At 33.3% G+C, this 25,051-nt stretch overlaps 1 protein-coding gene across 1 annotated transcript in view; it reads right to left on the bottom strand.

Annotated features, from left to right (window-relative positions):
- SYCP1 (synaptonemal complex protein 1) overlaps nucleotides 1–25,051 on the bottom strand; it is a 122,862-nt gene that overhangs the window by 59,095 nt on the left and 38,716 nt on the right. Inside the window, exons 16-21 of the mRNA XM_008571278.1 lie at nucleotides 23,195–23,256; nucleotides 14,297–14,401; nucleotides 13,000–13,103; nucleotides 11,272–11,389; nucleotides 10,386–10,456; nucleotides 476–557 (exon numbers count right to left, since the gene is read on the bottom strand). Of these exons, the coding sequence (XP_008569500.1) occupies nucleotides 476–557; nucleotides 10,386–10,456; nucleotides 11,272–11,389; nucleotides 13,000–13,103; nucleotides 14,297–14,401; nucleotides 23,195–23,256 (542 nt within the window). The remainder of the gene's footprint in view (nucleotides 1–475; nucleotides 558–10,385; nucleotides 10,457–11,271; nucleotides 11,390–12,999; nucleotides 13,104–14,296; nucleotides 14,402–23,194; nucleotides 23,257–25,051) is intronic.

Raw genomic sequence — 25,051 nt, forward strand, 5'->3', positions numbered from 1 at the left:
AAAAAAAAAAAAAAAAATCCCCCACAAACCCAACAAAAAAAACCCGGGGGGGCGGGGGGGGAGAAGATAGAAGATATAACAACTATACTTTTTTGAAGTTGTTACAGCAAGCAAACGGAAAGGACATTCTTGGGGGGGGAGGGGAGAGAGGGAGGAGGGAGGAAGGTGTCGGTGATGGGCCATAATAATCATATACATTGTATATTGACAAAATAAAAATTTAACGAAAAAAAACAAAAATAAAAAAATAAAAAAAAAAGAACTTCAGAATTATGCTACTAATTCTTCCAGATGTAGATCATATAAGCAAAATAATCCAACTTTGCCCTTATTTTTAAGGTTAAGGGCCTACAACAGTCCCTAGATCACTAGTTATTTATACAATAACATATTTTACTTTATTTTTTTTAGACACATAGTGTTGCTTTTATGATTTGAAATTTTGTGATACAATCTATTATTAAATATAACGTACATTTTCTTCACTCTTGTCTAATTTACATTTAACTTCATCTCCTTTCTGCTTTAGCTCTTCTACCACAGATATGAGTTCACTCCTAAGAGAAAACAGAAGAGTGATATTATAATAAAAGTTGTATTTTCATTTTATTTCCTTTCTAGGATTTCTAAACTGTTGACCATTATCTTTTCTTGGTTTATTTTTTTATTTTGTCTGGTAGTTTTTTATGCATTAAGTACAATAGTCACGCTTCCACTCCTACATTTAAATTAATTATACATTTATTTTGAAATTAATTATCTGGATCCGTATAGTCATTTTCTATTTTAAAAAAACCCTAGAAAGTAACACTAATTCTTAAGTCAATATTTTAATGTTTTCTTACCCATAAATGAGTCATTATTTGAAGAAATATTTATAATAGTATACAAATAAATTAGGAACATAATTACAAGTGATTTTAATGAAGAACTACATTAATGAGATATTTCATACATATATTATTGCAAACACAGAGTATCCTAGAAACATAGAAAAGAAACAGTGATACCCCTGGGAGAGAAACTGGATAGCAGGAATAACAAAGGATAAGAAAGATACTTTCCTTTCCTAATGTGCTCCTTTGTCCCTTTAAATTTTGCATCATATGTATGTATTATCCTTTCAAATATATTTTAATTAAAAATTTATCTGTTGCATAGAAAAGCAATGGTGCTTTTTCTCAGATAAATACTTTAAGCTTTTTTTTTTAAATTGTAGTATCCCATATTACCACTAATATATTGCTAAGTGTGACCTGGGTGTAAATGGCCATGCAAAAACTGCATACAGATACAATCGAAAGATAACAGCTACTTCTGAAGAAGAAAATAGAGGAAAAGGGACAAAAGCAATCATTAGAGGTATAATGAAAGACTACTATTTTCCAGATTTGGAAAGTAACAGCTAACAATTATTAAGCACTGACTAGGCATCAGGCAGTGCTCTCAGCACTTTATTCATAGTACTTCATATAATTCACAAACACTCATATCAAGGAGGTACTGTAGTAGGTCTAAAGAACATCTCAAATAACTTCAAATAAGAGGAAGTTTTAAAAATCACATTCTTTAACCAAACACAAGAAAGCAAAACTGAATATTTCAGAAATAAATACAAACAATAGACCCCAAATATATGGAAATAATCTAAGTTACCAAGAGATTAAAAGGAAACAAACTACAAAAACAGATTATTTAGAAAATAATGAACAAGGAAACATTGCATATCAAACACCATGTCATAAATTTATAGTGTGTTCAGAAGTAAACTGATGGCTTGGAATGCTTTTATTATTTAAAAAAGAAAAAGCTAAACTAAACATCAATCTACAAACTTTAAAAACAATTAAAGAAAAGATTAATATTTGATTCCAGGCAGGCAAGAAAATAATTCTAAGTACAAAAGCAATAGTAAAATCATAAAAGGAAAGGCAATCAAATTTAATACAAAATAAAAAAAACTTCCATATAAAAAAAAAATTCTCCAAAGTGAAAGAGAAACAACAGGTTAGGGAAAATATGCACTGTAAATAAAACAGATAAAGAATTAATATATTTTTAAAGCTTGAACAAATCAATAAGGAAACAATAAAGACTTCAAAAGATTAGTGTAAATTGGATAATTTTTTAAAGAACAGAAATTCTAATAAGAAAACATAAATTCCAAGCTTATCCACAAAACAGAAATTAGAAATCATAAGAATAATGTTAATTTTACTTTTAAATTATCAATAAATTAATGATAGCACCCAATAACAATTAAAACATTTTGGAGCCAGCATTTTCATAAAACATTGGTTGTATTATATGATTCACAACCAATGCAACCTTCTGGAAACCATTTGACTATCAAGTCACTGAAATAATTATTCCTATGACCTAATAAATTCTATTACTTGAAATTTATCCTATCAAATTCAAAATGAGGAAAAGTCTACATGTGCCAAGATATTTACTACAATATTATTTACTGTAGTGAAACAATAATAGTGAAAAACTGGAAAATGTAAATATCCAAAAATAAAAATGAAAATGGTTAAAATGAATAATGTTCTTACATCCACTTAATTGACTGGTATACAAGTCTTAAAACAGATGATTATGAAAACACCTAGAAACATGGACAATGCTTAAAACAATGTTAAATGGAAAAGACACATATAAGAATTATATTTCATTGATTACAAAGAAGAACAAAATATATTCTTTAAAATAAACAGTGAGTATAAATACTCCAACGTAATAACTTATGTGCTTAGAAGCACTTTTTAAATTTCTCTTCGAAATTTTCTAGAATATGACTAGTGTACTTTCTAAATAATTAGAAAGTGTATGATGCTTTAAAATTACTTTCTGTCTAATCTCACTGTTTCAACACTAATTATAAAACAGACATTAGAGGCAGGGCAAGATGGTAGACTAGAGGTGTCCAATATACAATCCTCCCACAGAAAGGGACAAGAGCAAGAAATGGACAGCTAAGTACAGGGGAGAGCATTGGTGGGAGAGCATGAGATGGCAGCAGGAGCCTGGTGAGGATCCTGTGGAGCATAAAAACCAAGCAGGGTGGTGTAGAGAGGAGAAAGAGGCACACAACTTCAGCTGCCCACAAGTCTCCAAAACCAGGATTGGCTAGGAGGAATTCTCCCTTGTGAATCTACCTGGCTGTGAGCACTTTCCAGAGGTAACCATTCTCTTACACCTACCTCAGCCCACAACCACCACTGCCATAGTCTCCTCTGCCACTGTCTAGTCCCAAAGCTTTGGCCCTTCTCCCCACACAGGAGATCATTCTGTGCAGCACACTCCACTGCATGGCCCACAGGGTACCACCCAGTGGCCCACCTGGTCCCAACCACCAGCACAGCTCCAGCACTGCAGCTGCCTGCATGGCCCTGGCCACATACGAGATCCCAACCACTCAGGTGCCCACATGGCCCGAACTGACCACATGCGCCTAGCCATCTAGCCACCTATGCAGCCACAGCCACCTACATAGGCACAGCAACCTGGATGTACATACGGCACCTCCCACCCACATGGGCCCTGCTGTCAGGCACCACATGTGCCCCAGTGGCCACAGTCACCCACACAGCCCTAACCATCCAGCTGACCACAGAGCCCTGGCCACCCATGTGACCCCAATTGCCCGGCCACCCATATGGCCCCACCCACATGCGTAAGCCCAGCCATCCAGCTGCCCATGGGGCCCCATACACCCAGACACCTATGCAGTCTCAGCTGCCCCAGCTGCCCACACAGCCCCACCCACCCATGCATGACCAGACACAGATGAAGCTGCTGGCACCCCCTAGAACTACTGAGTCTACTGAGAACTACCAGGCCTACCCAGAACAACAGAGTCTATCTGGATCTGCTAAGACAACTGAGTCTACCCAGAACCAAAACTAAAATGTCCCACCCATCGAGCAGTACATTACAAATCTACAAGAGGGAGTCTCTCTCTTCAAAAGACAACCAGAGTAGTAGAAGAAGCAACCATTCCTCTAGATGACCAGGCATCACTATAGGGATACTAGAAATACAAAAAAACAAGAAAATATTGACACCACCAAAGCAATACTACAATTCTCAAATACCAGATCCCAAACAACTGGAAACCCTTGAAATGTCTGAAAAGGAATTCTGAATGACAATCTTAAAGAAACTCTGTAAGATACAAAAACACTTAGACAGATGACACAACAAAATGAGACAAACAATCCAGGACATGGAGGAAGAAATTTACAAAGAGATAAATACCATAAAAAAGAATGTAACAGAACTCCTGGAACTGCAAGTCTCATTCAATAAAATATAAACTATGACAGAGAGCATAAGCAGCAGGCTAGAGCAAGCAGAAGAAAGAATTTCTGATCTCCAAAGACAGTCTTTACAAAATAACTCAAGCAGACAAAAAAAAAAAAAAAAAAAAAAAAAAAAAAAAAAAAAAAAAAAAAGAAAGAAAAGAAAAGAAAAAGAAAGTCTACAAGAGCTATCAGACAACCTTAAACACAAACATCTGAATCATGGAATGTCCAGAAGTGGGGTAGAAAGGAAAAGGCATTGAAAACATATTCAATGAAATAATAGGAAAGAAATTCCCAGGTATTGGTGGAGATACTATGGACTTCCAAATCAAACAGGCTTACAGATCTCCGAACAAATTCAATCCAAAAATATCCTCTGAGACACATTGTAATCAAATGGTCAAAAGTCAAAAACAAAGAAAGAATCCTAAAAACTGCATGAGAAAAGCATCAAGTAAAGTATAAGGAATTCCCTATCAGACTAACATCAGACTTCTCAGCAGAAACTCCACAGGCCAGAAGAGAATGGGATGATATATTCAAAGCACTAAAAGAAAAAAACTGCAGCCATGAATGCCATACCCAGCAATGCTATCCTTCAGTAACAAGGGGAAAAAAGTGTATTTACCATACAAACAAAAGCTGCACGAGTTTAATACCACATGACAAGCTCTACAAGAATTCCTTAACAGAGTCCTGTACCTGGAAGCCAAAAAATTATAATCACTACCATGAATACAAGAGAAAGAACAAACGCCATTGGTAGAGCAGATATGCAAACAAGAAAGAGCAAGAAACTACACCATGCCATCTCAAAAAAGCAACACACACCAAAGACAAACAATAAACGGGAAAGAAAGGAACAAAAGATATTTAAATCAACCACACAAAAAGCTATTAAGTGCCAAGAGTAAGAAAATACCTTTCAATAACAACCTTAAATTAAATGGATTAAATTTCCCACTCAAAAGACACAGAGTGATTGATTGGGTTAACAAGCTATATCCCAACTATAAACTGTCTACAAGGGACTGACCTCACCTGTAAAGAACACACAGACAAATAGTGATGGGACAGAAAAAGATATACGACACAAATGGAAACCAAAAATGAGAGCAGGAATAGCTATACTTACATAGAATAAAATAGATCTAAAATAGAATAAAATAGACTTTAAACCAAAAAAAAACCATGAAAAGAACAAAAAAGGTCATTATAAAATGATAAAGGTATCTATCCAGCAAGAAGACATAATAATCATAAGTACATATGCACGAAACACTAGAGCACCCAGATATATAAAGCAAATACTACTGGACCTGAGGAAAGAGACAGACCTCAATATGAGAATAGTTGGGGATTTGAACACCATTCTCTCAACATTGGACAGATCCTCTCAGCAACAAATCAACAGGGAAACTCAGGATTAAAACCAAACTTTAGACCAAGTAGACCTGGCAGACATCTACAGAACAATTCATCCAACAATTACAGAATATACATTCTTATCATCAGCACATGGAACATTCTCCAGGATAGATGACATTAGGTCACAAATAAGGACTCACAAATAAGGACGCAACAAATTTTGAAAAACTGATATCAATTCAAGAATCTCTACAGACCACAATAGACTAAAACTAGAAATCAATAACAAGTGAAATTCTGAAATTATACAAACACATGGAAATTAAATAACATGCTCATGAACAGACGTATGGGTCCCAGAAGAAATTAAATGGAAATCAAAAAATTTCTTTAAACTAATGAAAATAAAGACACATCATACCAAATCCTGTGTGATACTACAAAAGCAGTACTAAAAAGGAAGTTTATTGCAATGAACACATCAAAAGAATAGAAAGAGTTCAAATAAACAACCTAATGCTATACATCAAAGAACTAGAAAAACAAGAACAATCCAATCCCAAAATTAGTAGGTGGAAAGAAATAAAGATCAGAGCAGAACTAAATGAAATAGAGACCCAAAAATGACACAAAAGTCAATAAAACAAAAGGATGGTTTTTTGAGAAGAAAACAAAATAGAAAAACCACTAGCTATGCTAACTAGAAAAAGAAGAGAAAACACCCAAATACCAAAAATTAGAAATGAAAATGGATACATTACAACTGATACTACAGAAATACAAAGAATCATTACAGAATGTTATAAAAAACTATACACCAACAAATTTGAAAACCTAGAAGAAATGGATAAATTTCTGGTCACATACATACCACCAGCACTGAAACAAGAAGTAGAAAGCCCGAACAGACCAATAACAAGCAACAAGATTGAAGCAATACTCAGCAGTCTCCCATCAAAGAAAAGCCAAGGATCAGATGGCTTTATTGCTGAATTCTACCAAATCTATAAAGAGGAATTAATACCAGTTCTCTTCAAACTATTCTAAAATCTAGTAACAGAGGCCATTTTTCGAAACTCATTCTATGAGACCAGCATCACCCTAATACCAAAACCACACAAAGATACCACACACAAAAAATTATAGGCCAGTATCTTTGATGAACATCAACACAAAAATCTTCAATGAAATATTAGCCAACAGGATACAGCAACACATCAAAAAAAATTATATAAGATGATCAAGTGGGATTTGTCCCAGGGATGCAAGGATGGTTCAATACATGCAAGTCAATAAATGTGATACACCGTATCAACAAAATCAAGGACAAAACCATATAATTATCTCAATAGATGCAGAAAAAGCATTTTAAAAAAATCTAACCTTTCAAGATAAAGATTCTTGCAAATTAGGTACAGAAGGAAAATATCTCAACATGAAAAAGCCATATACAACAAACTCACCACCAATATCATCCTGAATCCTTAAGAACGAGAACAAGACAAGGATTCCCATTCTCACCACTCTTATTTAACATAGTACTGAAAGTACTAGCCAGAGCAATCAGGTAAGAGAAAGAAAGAAAGGGCACCCAGATTGGAAAAGATGAAGTCTAATAGCCTCTGTTTGCAGATGAAAGGATCCTATAAACAGAAAAGCCTAAAGTCTCTACCAAAAAACTCTGAATTGATAAACTTATTTCAGTAAAGTTGCAGGATACAAAATCAACACACAAAAATCAGTAGCATTTTAATACTCCAATGAAAAACTAGCAAAAAAAGAAATCAAGAAAGCTAGCCCATTTACAATAGTCACCAAACAAATAAAATGTCTAGCAGTAAATTTAACCAAAGAGGTGAAAGATCTCTATAATGAGAGCTACAAATCACTGTTGAAAGAAATTAAAGAAGACACAAAAAAATGGAAAGACATTCCATGTTCTTGGATTGGAAGAATTAACATTGTGAAAATGTCCATTCTACCCAAAGCAATCTACAGATTCAACACAATCCCCATAAAATGCCAATGACATTCTTCACAGAAATAGAAAAAACAATCCTAACATTTATATGGAACAACAAAAGACCCCAGATAGCCAAAGCAATCCCGAGTATAAAAAAATAAAGCTAGGGCCGGCCCGTGGCTCACTCGGGAGAGTGTGGTGCTGATAATACCAAGGCCCCGGGTTCAGATCCCATGTAGGGATGGCCAGTTGGCTCACTGGGTGAGCGTGGTGCTGACAACACCAAGTCAAGGGTTAAGATCCCCTTACCGGTCATCTTTTTAAATAATTAATTAATTAATTAATTAATTAATTTTTAAAAAATTTAAAAATAATAAAAAAATAAAGCTAGAGGCATTACACTACCTGACTTCAAAGTATACTACAAAACTATAGTAACCAAAACAGCATGGTACTGGCATAAAAACAGACATTCAGACCAATGGAAGAGAATAAAGAACCCAGAAATCAACCCACATACTTACAGCCAACTGCTCTTTGACAAAGGAACCAAGAACATACATTGGGAAAAAGATTGCCTCTTCAATAAACAGAGCTGGGAAAACTGGATATCCATATGTAGAAGAAGGAAATTAGACCTGTACCTCTTGCCATATACCAAAATCAACTAAAAATGGAATAAAGACTTATATATAAGACCTAAAACTATAAAACTACTAAAATAAAACATAGGGTAAATACTTCGGGAAATAGGACTGGGCAAAACTTTATGAAATAGGACCCCAAAAGCACAGACAACATAAGGCAAAATTAACAAATGGGGTTATATCAAACTAAAAAGCTTCTACACGATAGAGCAATTAACAGAGCAAAAAGACAACCTACAGAATGGGAGGAAATATTTGCAAACTCTGCATACAACAAAGGATTAATATCCAGAATATACAAGGAACTCAAACAACTTAGGAAAAAAACAAGTAACCTGATTAAAAAATGGACAATGGAGCTGAATAGGCATTTCTCAAAGCAAGATATACAAATGTCCAACAGACATTAAAAAATGCTCAACATCACTCAGCATCAGGGAAATGCAAATCAAAACCAAGTTGAGATATCTCACCCCGCCTAGATTGGCTATGATCAAAAAGACAGAGAATAACAAATGCTGGAAAGGATGAGGAGAAAGGGGAACCTTCCTATACTTTGATAGGACTGTAAATTAGTGCAGTCATTATGGAAAACAGTATGGAAGTTCCTCAAACAACTACAAACAGAATTGCCATACAATCCAGCAATCCCACTGCTGGATATACACCCAAAGAAATGGAAATCATCATGTAAAAGGGATTCCTACACTGCATGCTTATCACAGCTCTATTTACAATAGCCAAGAGTTTGAACCAACCTAAATGTACATCACTGGATAACTGGATAAGGAAAATGTGTATTTACACAGTGAAATACTACTCTGCTATAAAAAAGAATGAAATACTGCCATTCACGACAACATGGATGAACTTACAGAAACTTATGTTAAGTGAATTAAGCCAGGCACAGAAAGAAATACTGCATGTCCTCACTCCTAAGTAGGAGGTAAAAAGATAAACAAATAATTTTTTTTTTTAAAGTAAGAAAGATAAAACGATCACAATAATACACTGAACTTTCAAAAGAAGAAAACAGAACTGAGGCTACTAGAGGTGGGAAAGGGGGAGGGGGAGGAGGACTAAGGGAGGAATTGGTAAAGGGCCATGAAAAATGATTACATTGTATAATGTTGAATATGCTAATTATACTGATTTGAGCATCACACACTGCACACAGGTATTGATACTTAACTCTGTACCCCCCAGATATGTACCATCAACTACGTTTCAATAAAAAATAAATAAATAAATATGCCTTTGGAAAAAATAAATTTTATAGACAAAACTAAAAAAAGAAAAATGTGGCCGGCCCGTGGCTCACTCGGGAGAGTGCGGTGCTGATAACACCAAGGCCCCGGGTTCGGATCCCACATAGGGATGGCCGGTTTGCTCACTGGCTGAGCGTGGTGCTGACAACACCAAGTCAAGGGTTAAGATCCCCTTACCGGTCATCTTTAATAAAAAAAAAAAAATAAAGAAAAGAAAAATGTGTTATATATACTCAATGGAATACTATTTTGCCCTAAAAAAGAATGAAATTCTTCCATTTGCAGCAACATGGATGAAGTTAGAGAAAATTATGCTAAGTGAAATAAGCCAGACACATAAACAGAAATACCAGATGCCCCTACTCATAAGTGGGAGCTAAAAAAAATAAACAAATATATTTTTAAAATAAAAAAGAAAGATGCAACAATCAAAATAATACATGGAACTTTCAAAAACAGAGACAGAACTGAAGTCACCAGAGATGGGAAAGGGGGAGTGGGAGGAGAGGTTAGCAAGAAATTGGTAAAGAGCCACAAAAAATAATAATATTGTATAATGTTTAATATTACTAATTATTCTGATTTGACCATCACGCATTGCACACAGGCATTTATATTCAATGCTGTACTCACAGATATGTACAATCTCTTAAGTTTCAAAAAAAAGACATTACAATTCTATTTTTAAGACAAATTCCAAAACAGTAATTTGAGCATAAATTTTTTACTTTATGCAATATTCAATATAAGTTTAATCTAACTTAACTGTACCAATATAGAAGTACTAAAATCTTTTGCCAGACAAAAAAGGCCAACTCATTAGTCTTACCTTAATCGTGTTTCTGTTTCTTCCAGATTTTCTATTTGTTTCAACATCCTTTCTTCTTGCTTTTTGCTATTCTAAAGACATAATCAATGTTGTTTATATTATTTCAACAAAAATAAAATTGCAACCAATATTTCAGCCCTTTACCTATCAACATAAAATTTATTTAGTCATACATAAAGCAAAAGAATGGACTACTTAACTTGCATAGATTTACACTACTTTTCTAGTCTAACTTTAATTATTTTCCTAACAATTTCTATATAGCAGCAAACAAAACAAGTCTTATTTACTGTTTCACAGTGATATTTTGACCTTTGTATCCTTTGCTCTTATTGTTGAGGCTTCAAGGAATGCTTTCTATTCATTGTTACCTAGTGGACTCATAATTTATCTTTTAAGGCCAAAATCAGTGATATATTCTGTCTGAAGCCTTCTCTTCCACCAAGGCAGAAGTGATACTGTGACCCTGATAACACTTTATCCCACTTTTAAAAACACATATGATATCCTATTTTATTTAAGTTATTTGAGCATTTTCTATTTTTTCTATTAAGTCATAACTCTTAAAGAGAAAGGGTAATATTTGATTCATAACTCTACCCTGCACAGTCTTACATGACTTAATAAATACTTTTTAACTAAACACTTTATAAAAATCTTGATGCTTAATATTAGATTAACTCTATCTATGGGTAGCCTCAATATTCTATTGTCCATTATCACCACCTAAAATCAATAGGCATATTTTTCTTCTAAAACAAAGTTTCAGCAGTAAGACAATCATATTTTTAAAGCTGAAGCAATCCTTGGAGGTCACTTATTTTAACTCCCTAATTTGACAGGCAAGAAAACTGTCACTGGTACAGTACTTTCTTTTTCAACTCACATTAATATCTTCTTGCTGTTTCTTGAGTTCTAGGGCCATATCACTTGTTTCTTGTGCTAGTTCTTTGTTCTCCAGTGAAAGCTTGTTGCAGCTTGCAGTTAATTCAGTATTCTTAAGCCTAGTTTTTAAAAATATGTCATACCAAAATACTTACATATGAAATGATATGATATGAAATTTATTCAAAACAATCTTAGGGGGAAGGGAGGAAAGGCAGGGGATATAAATGAAATAAGACTGGCCACTAGTTAATAATTCCTGAAGCTAGATGATAGGTTCATACTGGTTCATTACATTATTCCCTCTATTTTGTACATGTTTGAAATTTTTCTATAACAAATTTTTGAAATGTCATACAATATATTTCCTTGGATATTCCCCATACTCTCATCTCCCCATACTTTTCCACAAATTTTGAAGAGTACATTATTTTCCTCACATTTTTCTGCCTAGTAGACTGTAAGAAATAGTTCCAAACTTCTGGTAATTTGATTAAAGTAGTACATGAGGCATGAATTATTTTAATTAAAATATTTTCATTGAAATAAATAAAACTACATGGGTTTGTGCTCAACACCTAAACCGCTTTTGAAATGTCTCAAGTGTTCTACATTGGAAGAAAGATTATTGCTGTTATTGGTTACAACAAGGACTATTTTTAAATGAAGGCACAGGAATGTGTGGCTCAATGGAGTGATTTCAGGAACACCTATTATGTCCTCCTACTTAGTGACACTGGAAATTCATCAAAGATGAGATAAGGTTTTTCACTAAGCAATGAAAGGTTGAAAAAGTAAATATCTCAAGGACGACATAATTTTTTACTAAAGTATAAATAACTAACCAGTCAACCCATTAAAAGGGATTTTGATTAATAGACGAATTTTACACACAGCTCCTAGGAAAAGTAGTATTGAAAGGGTACCAGAAGCAGAGAATGGGATCAAAAAGGGAAGGGAGAAGATGTTGCATAAACTGTTTATTTCTCCATTATCAAAAAGACAGAGATTAACAAATGCTGACAAGGATGCAGAGAAAGGAGAACCCTCCTACTGTTGGTGGGACTGTAAATTAGTGCAGCCATTATGGAAAACAGGATGGAGGGTCCTCAAATAACTTCAAAAAGAAGTTCCATACAATTCAACAATCCCACTGCTGAGTATATACCCAAAGGAATGGAAATCATTTTCATCTAGAGATGAGAAGCAACCAAAGGGAAAAAATCATGCTTATCACTAGACTGGCTACTTGAATTTACTTCTCTCTGAGTAATAATACAATAATTCTCACCCCTCCTTTCTCTCCAATTTAAACTTACCAAGTAGGTGAAATCATTCAATTAAATATTTTATTTGGAGAATGTAAGAAATGAATTTGGATTTTGACATTTTTTTAATACAAACCTATGAAATAATTTAGCAAAACAACCAAATACCTTGTTAGAACTGCAAATGATTAATTTTATGGGAAACTAAATAGCTCCAAGAAAAGTAGTATACTGATCTTCTAAAGTGTTTCTCAACTTTGTGATGTACTCTTTTAATGTCAGTGATATGCACTTCCCTTAGCAAGGAAATTGGTAAATTATTTTGATCTCTAGCTAGGAATAAAACACAACTTTAAATCCATTCAAATAAATACTGAACATAACTTACTAATTTATTATTTATTACTAGAAAGCTTTGGAATTAAATGCATAATCTGTTTATAAATAGATTGAAAACATACTTCTCATTTTCAAGCTCAGTTTTCAGATCTTTAACCTGTTTTGAATAATGCTGTTCACTTGTCACAACGGCAGTTAATTGTATTTCCAAATCATGTATTTCTTTCTGCAAAATAAATGTGTACAACTATGGCAAGTGTTTTTTTAATTTTCTCATTTAAAAGGTATAACAACTATATATAATCAAGTCATACACTCAGCAAAAATTTGGGAGAGTATGTCAAATATTTTAAGTTTAAGTAGATTTAATGCAATTATTATAATTTTTAATCAATGAGCAATAAAAAATGCAATATAAGTAATTCTATCTTGATATTCTTAAGCTCAATCAGTAAAATTATACTTACATATTATAAAATATTTTTATCAACTTTACTCTAACAAGTAACTAATGTCAATTAAAATGTTATATTAAGGGCCGGCCCGGTGGCGCACTGCTATAGTGCGTCACTTGGGAGGTGCGGCGGCGCTCCCGCCGAGGGTTCGGATCCCACATGCAGACCGGTTCCCGCTCACTGGCTGAGCGAGGCGCGGGAGCAACACCGAGGGCTGCGATCCCGTTGCCGGTCCCGGTCCGGTGCGGGGGCGACACTGAGGGTTACGATCCGTTGCCGGACACGGAAAAAGACAAAAAAAAAAAAAAATGTTATATTAATAAGGAAAAATATATTAATGAAATCAGGTAGTATCTTAAAAACTAAGATGTTCTTTCTATTATAAAAAAAACAGTGCGCTGGCCAGTTAGCTCAGCTGGTTAAAGGGCAACCTTATAACACCAAAGTCAAGGTTTTAGGTCCTCAGCAAGGTCAAGGGATCGGATCCATGTACTGGCCAGCACTCAAAAATAATATATTAAAAAAATAAAAATAAAAAGACAGCTATAATGTAATACTATTATGGACTAGAAATACACTTTAAAACTAAATACAAAATCTAAAATTATAACATGAGCAATACAAAAATATTACAAACTAAGAAGCTAACTTAATGAAGGCTAAATTTTAAATGTACCTATTAATACTCAAGACATCAAAAAATACAGTCATTATAAACCACAGTATTATGCATAGCATTGACGTCTTAAATGTTGACCTTTTTCTCCCACATTATGAAAGTTCTCTAGATCTGTTTTCAATAAATCATTAGCATATTAAATTAACAGGCACCATACCTTTGAAAGGAATTTTGTGAAGAAATCTTTCACAAATCAAATGGCTACACCATAATCTATTTTGTAAGTCTATTTGTATACTCTATACTCTATTAATATTTGAAACAAAAGTTTATCCTTAAACAAACCTCTCTGGCTTGGAGAAGAGAAGTTAGTTTTTGTTCTGTTCCTTTTAATTCTTCAGCAATCTTCTCAAATTGTTTCTTCTCTTCTAAAAGCTTTTGGTTTTCTGCCTATTTAAAAACGTTAAGAAATCATGAGAGACTAACCACACACATAGTCAGAATAATCAAAATGCCCAAATAGAGTTATTGAAAGAACTATGAGCTTCTCCTTGGCAAAAATTCTTTTACAAAAGTAAATAAGTCATTATTAAGTAAATTCGAAAACTAAATATGATGACAGAATTTAACAAGTAGAGAGCCCTGGAACAAAAGCCATAGAATTTTAATTTAAAAAATTATGTAGGTCATTGAATTCAAATCTTATCTTATTCATAAATCATTCCAACTTATTAGCAAGTAAACAGTCACTCAGTATTCTATCAATCCTCTCTGTCCTTATATTACACTAAAATATGCTTCCCTGTAATTTATATGCAATCATCACTGTTCTCACTTCCATAATCATATAGAAGTCTAATTCCTCTTTCACATGATAACTGACAAATATTTGGAGAGAGTTATCATCATTCCCTAAGTTTTATCTTAACTATTCTAAAGTCTCTAGTTCTTATTATCATTCTTCCTATAAAATTATTTTGAATTACCTTATTACCTCAGATTGGCTCCCTTTGTCAATGTACTGTTTTAAATAAGGCATCAAGAATTTAATCCAATGTTTTAGACCAAGGATCATCAAACTACAGTCTACAGGCCAAATCCAGCCCACTGCCTGTTTTTATAAACAAAGTTTTACTGTAATACAGCCACATCTATTTGTTTGTGTATTGACTATGCTTGTTTCACACTATAACAGCAGAAGTAAATAGCTACAACAGAGACCATATGGTCCACAAAGCCTAAAATACTCAATATTGACCTTTTACTTAAAAGTTTGTCAACACCTACTCTAGACAAGTCCTATACAATAGAACTTTTTGCAATAAGGAAAACATTTTTGCACATCCAATATAATAGCTATTGAGCACTTCAAATGTGGCTATTGAAACTGAAGAAGTGTTTTAAAATTTGATTTCTGGCTAATTAAATTTTAATAGCCACAATTTGCTTATGACTGTCATAGTGGACAGCACAGCTGAGAAACTGAGCAAGACAAAGTATAACACAACCATTAATTCTTTACTTATATGTGCTCAATTTCTAATCTTTCCTTCTGCTATCCAACACAGCATACATTTACAAACTCACTTTTTACTTTGTTTACTCAAGCATGAGATCACAATAGTTTCATTAAAAATCTGACAATAAAATGTCCTATATTATTAACTATAAAAACTATTAATTGTAGTTAAAGAGTTTGAATTTTATCTACAGGCAATGTGGAACCATCAAATGTTTTGATACAGCAATATAACATGACCATTTCTCATTCAAAAAAATAGCACAAGAAATATTGCAGAAGAAAGCTTAAATAGCGTGAATAATAATAAGAAAATCAGTTATAAGTCTATTATGCCAAAACAAACAAGAGATGACAAAGGTTTGAATTATGTCAAGGACTGTGAAAATAGACTGATAATCAATAACCACCCTTCTGACTGACTTCTGTATGCCTAGTCCTGTTTAAAATATATGTTTATTCCTTATACACTACTCTAAGAAAGTTAGATGTTTATATCTCCATTTTACAAATCAAAAGATAGAAGCAGTCTTCCAGCTTTCAGTCTGTCACACCTACAGACCAACTCTTCTATTGATAACCATTATAAACTCTGGACAAAATTTATTTATTTATTTGTTTATAATTCCTACGGATTCTAAAGAGTTAAAAAAAAAAATAGCACAAGTTACTGGGAGAAAAGTGAGTTTCTCAGTGTCTGGCAGCTTTGTCTGAATTGTGGAATGTCACTGCTCAGCAGCATTGTAGAGGCAGCAAAAACTACAATAGAAACTCCACCATCTTTCTTGCTGGAGTAACCAGGGAGAGGAGGCCTGTGAATCATGACCAGATGCCAGATATGAAGGAAAAATCACACCAAACAGAGAAGCAGCAAAAGTGTTCTCCAAATTCTACATATTAACACTAAACAAATCTAAAAACAACCCATGAAGCATACATTCAAAAACAGGATCAAAAGCAGTGCAACAAAGGCCCAGAAAATTAAACTGAGATTTGAAGCACTATTCACACAAGGTGAGACAAACTTATTTTTGAGTTTAGCTCACTAATTGTTGGATAAAACAAAAACATTTACATTATTCAGAAGAATAAAATAGAACCCAGAGTCTCCATAATATAACCTTCACAATGTCCAGAACACAATCCAAAACTATTCAATATACAAAGAACTGGTAAAATTTCAACCATTCTCAAGGTAAAAGGCAACCAACCTATGCTAATCCCAGTATAACCAAGATGTGAGAACCTTATCAGATGAAGAGTTTGATGCAGCTATTATAACTGTACTCAAACAAGTACAAAAACTACTCTTGAAATAAATTTAAAAGACAAGAAATCTAAGGAAAGAAACAGAAAATAGAATCAAGTGGAAATTTTAGAACTGGTAAAAAAAATTCACTGTATGGCCTTAAAATCCCAATGGAGATTACAAGGAAAGTGACAGAGAAGTTGAATATCAGAACCATATAAATGATCTAATATGAAAACAGAGAGGAAAAAAATATTGAAAGAAAATGAATAGCACTCAGGGACCTGTGGAAAATATAAAAAGATCAAATAGATGTATAATTGTAATTCCAGAAGGAGTGGATAGTGAAAATAGATCAGGAAAAATATATATATTTGAAGAAATAATGGCCAAAACTACTCACATTCAAAGAAAGTTTAAAATTTACACAGTTATGAAATACAGTGAATCAAAACAGAATAATTCAACCTTACCTACATAATGCTGTAAAACCAAAGTTAAGGAGGAAATCTTGACAGTACATTTGTGGATTTCTCATTAGAAAACATGGAGGGTAGAAGACAATAAAACACATTTTTAAGGTGTTGAATGAAAAAACTGTCAACCCACAATTCTGTATCCAGCAAAAATATCATTCAGGAATGAAGATTACATAAATGATGTATTTAAAAAAGGAAAACAGAAAGTTTGTTGTTAGGGCTGGCCCGGTGGCGCACTGCTACAGTGCGCCGCTTGGGAGCGCGGAGGCATTCCCGCTGAGGGTTCGGATCCCACATACAGACCGGCCGCTCACTGGCTGAGCGAGGTGCGGGCGCAACACCGAAGGTTGCGATCCTGTGGCCGGTCCCGGTCCGGTATGGGCGCGACACTGAGGGTTGCGATCCATTGCCGGTCACGAAAAAAGACAAAAAAAAAAAAAGGAAAAAAAAAAGAAAGTTTGTTGTTAGCAGAACTGCACTACAAGAAATACTAAAGGAAGTTCCTCGGGCTGAAGGAAAACAATGTTAGAGGTAAACTTGGATCTTTGGGAAAAAATAAATAACATCAAAAATGGTAAATATCAGGGTAATGTAAAAGATCATTTTTTACTCTTCAGTTCTTTAAAAATCATAGGACTGCTTAAAGCAAAAATTATAACACTGTCTTGTAAAATAAAATAAAATAAAACACTGTCTTGTGAGGATATAAATTTATGTAGATGTAATATATATGATAACTCTAGCATAAAAGACAAGGTGGGTAAATGAACATATATAGTCAAAGGTTTCAACATTTGACATGAAGTGGTGCAATATTAACTCAAAGTAGACAAAGTAATGAATATAGGTTATAATCCCTAGAGCAAGCACAGAAATAAATGCAGAGAGATATAGATAAAATGTCAATAAATATATTTTAGGTATTAAAATACCAAAAATATTCAAATAATCCAAAAGAAGGCAGAAAGTATGAAACACAGAAATAAAACAAAAGGAATAGAAAACAAGTTTTAAAGTGGTAAATCTAATTGAACCATGTCAACATTTAAACAATTTTTTTTTTTTTTGTCCTTTTTTTTGAGACCAGCTGCACCGTGCTCAGCCAGTGAGCGCTGTGAGAGCACCGGTCATCCCTATATAGGATCCGAACCCGCAGTGGGAGTGCTGCTGCGCTTCCAGTGCTGCACTCTCCCGAGTGCGCCACGGGCTCGGCCTTTAAACAATTTTTAAAGATATTAATGGTCTAAACTCTCCAATTACCAGCCTGTCAGAGTAGATAAAAAATGACCCAATTATATACAGGCTACATATAGAAAGATATATACAAATATAAAGACTAAGACAGGTTGAAAGATATACTATATAAACAATCAGCATAAGAAACATGGAGTGGCTACAATAATATCAATTAAAATAGACTTCAAGACAAAAGGGTATTATCAAAGATAAAGAGGGCATTTAATAATGATGAAAGGGTCGATTCATCTGGAAGATACAATAGTTATATAAGATGTGAGGCTTATAGCAGAAATTCAAAATACATGAAGCAATCATTGAAAGAATTAAAGAGAGAAACAAACAATTCAAAATCATAGTAGGAAATTTTAACACTCTCTCTCTATAAATAATAGAACTCGATTTGAAAATTCAATAGAAAACAGATATGCACAACACCATCAACCAACTGCATCTAACTGACATTTATAATTTACTCTACCTAAAAATAGCAGAGCACACATTCTTTTCAAGAGCATATGGAACATTCACTGAGATATACCATATGCTGATTTATAAAACAAACCTTAACAAATAGAAAAATAAATAAATAAAAGTATATTCTCTACCATAATAAAGTTAAACTAAAAATGCATAACAAAAATAAAACAGGAAAATCTCCAAATTCCTGAAAATTAAACAATACACTTCTAAATAATCCCAAGGTCAAAGAAGAAATAAAAAGAGAAATTAGAAAATATTTTACCCTAAAAGAAAACAAAAATACACATACCAAAATTTGTGAAATACAGCTAAAGAGGTGATTAGAGAAATTTTACAGTATTAATGCTTATAGAAAAGAAAGGTCTCAAAACAAGAATCCAAGCTTCTATGTTAAGAATATAGAAGAAGAGCAAAATAAACCCAAAGTAAGAAGGAAGGAAGGAAGGAAATAATAAAGATAAGAACACAAATCAATGAAATTGAAAATAAAAAAAATAGAGAAAAATCAATGAAACAAAAAGCCAATTTGAAAAAAGAAAAAAAAAATCAATGAAATGAATAAATCTCCATCAAGACTGACAAAGAAAAAACAGAAAAGACACAAATAACCAATATCAGTAATTAAAGGAAGGATAACATTACAGACTCCATAAACATTAAAAGGATAACAGGGAATGCTATAAACAACTCTATGCACAGAAATTTGACAACTAGATGAAATGGATTAAATCCTTGAAAACCAAAAACTACCAAAATCACTCAAGATAAAACAGGCAAAATTCTATAACAATAAAAGAAATTAAATTCATAGCTAAATACCTTGCCAAAAAGAAATCTCTAGGCCCCAAATTCAACATGATTCATAAGAAACTCTCAGTGACCTAGGAAAAGAAAAAGAACACCCTACAAGAAAACCTGCAACTAACATCATACTTAATGATGAAATGCTGATTTTTTTCCCTTAAGATCAGGATATCAAAACGTACATGCCCACCCCTCTTATTCACCATACTGAATATGTGAGCCAGTGCAATAAGACAAGAAAAAGAAATAAAATGCATAAATTAGGTAGGAAGAAATAAAACTGTCCCTATTTGCAGACAACACAATTGTCTACATAAAAAATTCCAAGGAATTTACAAAAAAAGTTCCTAGAATACATGAATTTAGCAAGAACACAGGGTACAAGTGCATAAATCAATCATATTCCCATCTACCAGCAATATGAGCCTGGAAAATCATTTTTAAATACTACTTAAAATACCTGCAAAAAAAAGAAAGAAAGAATTAGGTATAAATCTCACATAACATGTACAGGATCTGTATGCTGAAAACTACAAAATGCTAATGAAAGATATCAAAGAAAATCTATATAAATGGAGACAGAAATTGTGTTCACATATTAGAAGACTCAACATAGTAATGATATCGATTCAACCCAAATTAATGTATATATTTCACACTACTCTAATCAAAATCCTAGGAAGCATATTTAGATATAAATAAACTAATTTCTGCTAAAATTTATATAGAAATATAAAGGGACTAGAATAGCTAAAACAATTTTGAAAACAAATAATAAAGTTGGAGGAATCGCACTACACAATTCTAAGACTTACTACAGAGCTAGCAAGACACTGCAATACTGCAAATGGATAGACAAATACATCAAGAGAATAGAAGAGAGTCCAAAAACAGACCCACACAAATATGGGCAATTAATTTTTTATAAATGTGCAAAAGCAATTCAAAGGAGAAAGGAGTCTTCAACAAATAATAATATCACCCTACATTGATCCCAAGTACTTAAATCTTAAATATCTCTCAAAACCATCCACTTTTCTCACTACTACTATTACCACCGCTTTCCAGCCTAAGCTACCATCATCTTTCTTCTGGCTACTATGGCTGTGTACTTCTAACTGTTCTACCTTAAAATACTATTATCCATACTGCAAGCCAAATGAATCTTTCAAAATGCAAACCTGATCAACTCACTCCCTGCTAGAATTCTTTATAGCTTCCCATTTCTCTTAGGATAAACACAAAATTCCCTTGATATTATTTACAAGGCCATGAATTGCTAGGCTCCTACTATGTAGCTTTCTAGCCTCATTTTGCACCACACTCTTCCTTGTACTACATCTTGAACTCACCAACCTCCCTTCTCATAAAAGAATCTTTACACACAGTATTTCCTCTACCTGATATGCTATTTCCTTCTTTCTCCAGATTGCAGTTCAATTTTTACTTCTTCAAAAACACCTCTCTAACTAGTTCAAATCCCTTTATTATAGGCCTCATGGTACTGTGAACTGATCATTTATTGCCCTTGTCGCTGCTGTAGTATTACATTTGAATGAGTGACTGTAATTTTTTAATTTATTTTTTTATCATTACACAGCGTAAACATTTTTTGTGGTCCTTTACCAATTTCTCCCATGATTGTACTTTTAAATGTGATTATTTGAAGGCTGTAGTTCCATGAAGGCAGGATATGCATCCATTGGCTCCCCAAGGTATCCCCAAAGTATAGCATAATTGGAACTCATCAAATATGTTTGTTAAATGAGTAAATGTACTATCTTATTTATTCCTCACAAATGCTCTATGAAATATATGCAATTATTTTACCCATTTTCATAGATGGAAAAACTGAGACATCAAGAGTTTAGATAAATTACTCTAGGTCATACAGCTAGCAAGTAAAGAGCTGGATATTAATCGAGGCATTCTGATCCTGAGGACCAAGATATTAATTATGCTCTATTGCTGTTTGTATATAACAAAACCCCAAACCTGTCTTGTCCTGTAGGAGTGAATCTTCATATTAAAGACAATGCTTAAATATTCATTCAATAAATATTTATAAAGTACTTAAAAAGTGTCATTGTGCTAAGTACTAGGGTTACAGAACAAACAGGACATGGACTCTTAGCCCTTACTGTAGAATATTTTCATTCCACTATTTATTATTGAGAACCTACTATGTGCCATCCACTATGCTAGGTAAGGGGAAGTCTAAAGGGTGAATAAAGTCTTAAACAATTATACCAAAGATAAGTTAATTTCATTGTGATAAGTGTTATAAAGGAAAAATTCAAGGTGCTATGCAAAGAAGCCAGATACCTATACCTCGCCTGGAGTGTCAAGAGAGGTTTCCTAAAGCACTGACATTTAAGCTGAGACTTGAAGTATAAGTATGCATTAGCAAATGTGAAAGTAATGTAAAACATTAGTATTAGTTATAAGAGTTTTTACAAAAGCAATTCAATGGATAAAGAATAAGCATTTGGAAATAATGCTTCCCAAGAGATGCAAAGGACAAGGAGTTGCAAAATCAGGTAGAGATGTGATAGATAAATACAAAATCAAATATCTGTAGTCATAAATAATATTGTCTTCTATGTAAGGCACCAGCAAACTACAGCTTGCAAGACAGATTCAGCCTGCAGTCTCTTTCTGTAGACCCTTGACCTAAGAATAGTTTTTAAATTTTTACAAGGTTGTTAAAAATAGAAGAGAGAAGACAGGGGAGGCAAAGGGAAATAAGAAGGAAAGAATTAAAAGAAATCATGTATGGCCCACGAAGTCTAAAATATTTACTATCTAGTCCTCTACAAAGAAAGCTTGCCTATCCATGCTCCACACACTTTAATCAATTAAAATATAATGAAGTCTTATCCTACAAACTCATTAGACATGATTCTGGGCTGGTCAGTTAGCTCAGCTGGTCTAATGACAAGGTCAAGGGTTCAGATCCCCATACCAGCCAGCAACCAAAAAAATAAATAAATAAAACCATGATTCTACCAGAACACTAAACATAAGTACTTAAACATACAAGGGTACTTCAAAAAGTTCAAGGGAAAATTCATGTTTATCTTTTAATTTTATTTTTCCATGAACTTTTTGAAGTGCCCTTGTATATCATATGTATCTTTCTCAAAATTGCATCTCTGTGGCTCAAAGGTATCAAAGCTAAAACATGCAAAAGTACCAAATTTACAATCAGCTACATAACATGCATATTTGATCTTTTTTAAAAGTGCCATCAACACATATTCAAATAATATAAACACCTTGACCAAAACAAGACGTGTAAAATTGGTACAGAGAAGATTCAGTTTTCTTAAAACCAAATGTAATTTTCTTATATTTTAGCTGGAAAAATTAGCATAAAACATCTATAGTGTGAGAATCTAAGTCACTGGATTCAATATTATTTTGAAAAGTAATTGCTATATATTTATTAATAGGAAAGACTATCTACTTACCAAGATTTTTTTCAATTCTTCAAGTTCTACTTCTTTGTTATTTTTAAACTTAGTCATTTCTTCTAAAATAAGCAAAAAAATGTAAATGTGTTAAAGGCTGTATTAAAAGAATAGGAAAGGAGAAAGGAAATAAGAATAATATCATCTGAAAGGTAAAATCAAAGAACATAGAATAATGCAACTAGAGCACTGTAAAGCATAGAGAAAATCCAAATCTATGCAAAATAATAATGGATAAATTTTAATAGTAATGTTTCTACAAAGTTAATTCTACAACCAAATGAGGCCAAAGTTCATAAAACAAAATAAATAGTGTATCTATATAAAACATATTTGGAATGAGGTCAGCACGTGCCTTTACCTCCCACTCATCACTATCTAAACATCTGGACTCTTATTAATCTTCACTCTAAACTTAAAAGAAGTGATCCTCTTTTCTCAAGCTCTGACAATTGTATTTCGGATCTCAACATTCCAACCTCCTCTGAGACTTTAGCTTCCAAATTATTAATATACACGGGCTCTATGTAGAGGAATCTTTAATTTCCCCTATCCCATCTGAACACCCTATATGAATATAAAACAAAAATATATGACAGACCTTTCTGTCTTTTCAAGCTACTGTTAAATTTCTCACTTTGATTTGCAGACAAATTACTGTTTGTTATCTACACATTTCTTTCTTTCTTAATTTCATGCAAAACGAATGCCTATCTCCATGACATTAATAAAATTATTATATGAAAGATCACCAATAACCATTTAGTGATGCAATTCCCAGTCTTCATCACTGTGGAGCTTTAAAATGTTTAATACTATTAACCACCCCCTACTTTCTCCTTTTGATTTTCAAGACCTTGCATTATTCATATTTCCTGTTTCCTCTCTACGTCCTGGCTCCGTCCTGTTTTCTTTCCTGACACCCTTCCTTCTTGCCACCCTAAATAATAATGCTTTACAATTATTTCTATACTTTCATAAATGCAACATTACTATAATGAATTGAAAAATCTTTCCAGCCTAAACCTCCTGCTTTTTTCTCCTTTCTTAAATTTTTAAACTACCTATGGAGTTCCTTAATGATGGCCGACTGTCACTTGAAAACTTATTGTGCCTGAAATATTTTATTTCCTCACTGTTAAGGGTTATTAATTATTAGAGATATAATAGATTTGCTGGAAACTTCTCAGACTCTGTACATTTAAAAAAACACTTGTAATAATTGCTCACAGTATTTAAGGAAAAATCAACAAAATACAAAATGTCAATATAGAATCTAAAAGAAAACTCATCACATGCAAAGTTTATTGAACCAGAAAGTTTCATTTTAGGTAAAAAATACTTAATTTTTAAAAACTTGAGGATTGATTGAAGACAGTTGACTAAGCATGTCTCCACACTCTTTCTTACCCCAATCCCATATAATTAGAAAAAAGGATACAAGAGAAAATATATTTATACACATATATACAAAAGAACAATGTTAACAAAACAAGACTGTCGACTACCATTAACAAACCAGAAAATTGAGGAATCCTTGTGGGGGGGAAACTCATACTAATTCAGTGACAGTTATGTGGAACAACTAGACTAGATAACCACACTTCCCTCCACAAAGCCCACCTCAAGTTAAAGCAAGGATTCTGGAAATTGGGGTCATAGGGGCACGGTAGTGTCCCAAACAGCTCATGATCCCTAAGCAAGATAAACATCCCCTAAACTGAAAGGCAAACTACCAAGCCCATCCCTCCTTGCAGCTCCTTTCACTTGCCCCCATAATCAGAAGAATCAGATTATAATACACATGTGGGTGAAGATGGATTCTCAAATACACAGAAGAGCAAACAATCAGAAGGT

This window comes from Galeopterus variegatus, unplaced genomic scaffold, assembly GCF_000696425.1.
Source record: "Galeopterus variegatus unplaced genomic scaffold, G_variegatus-3.0.2 Scaffold674, whole genome shotgun sequence".
Classification (NCBI taxonomy): domain Eukaryota; kingdom Metazoa; phylum Chordata; class Mammalia; order Dermoptera; family Cynocephalidae; genus Galeopterus; species Galeopterus variegatus.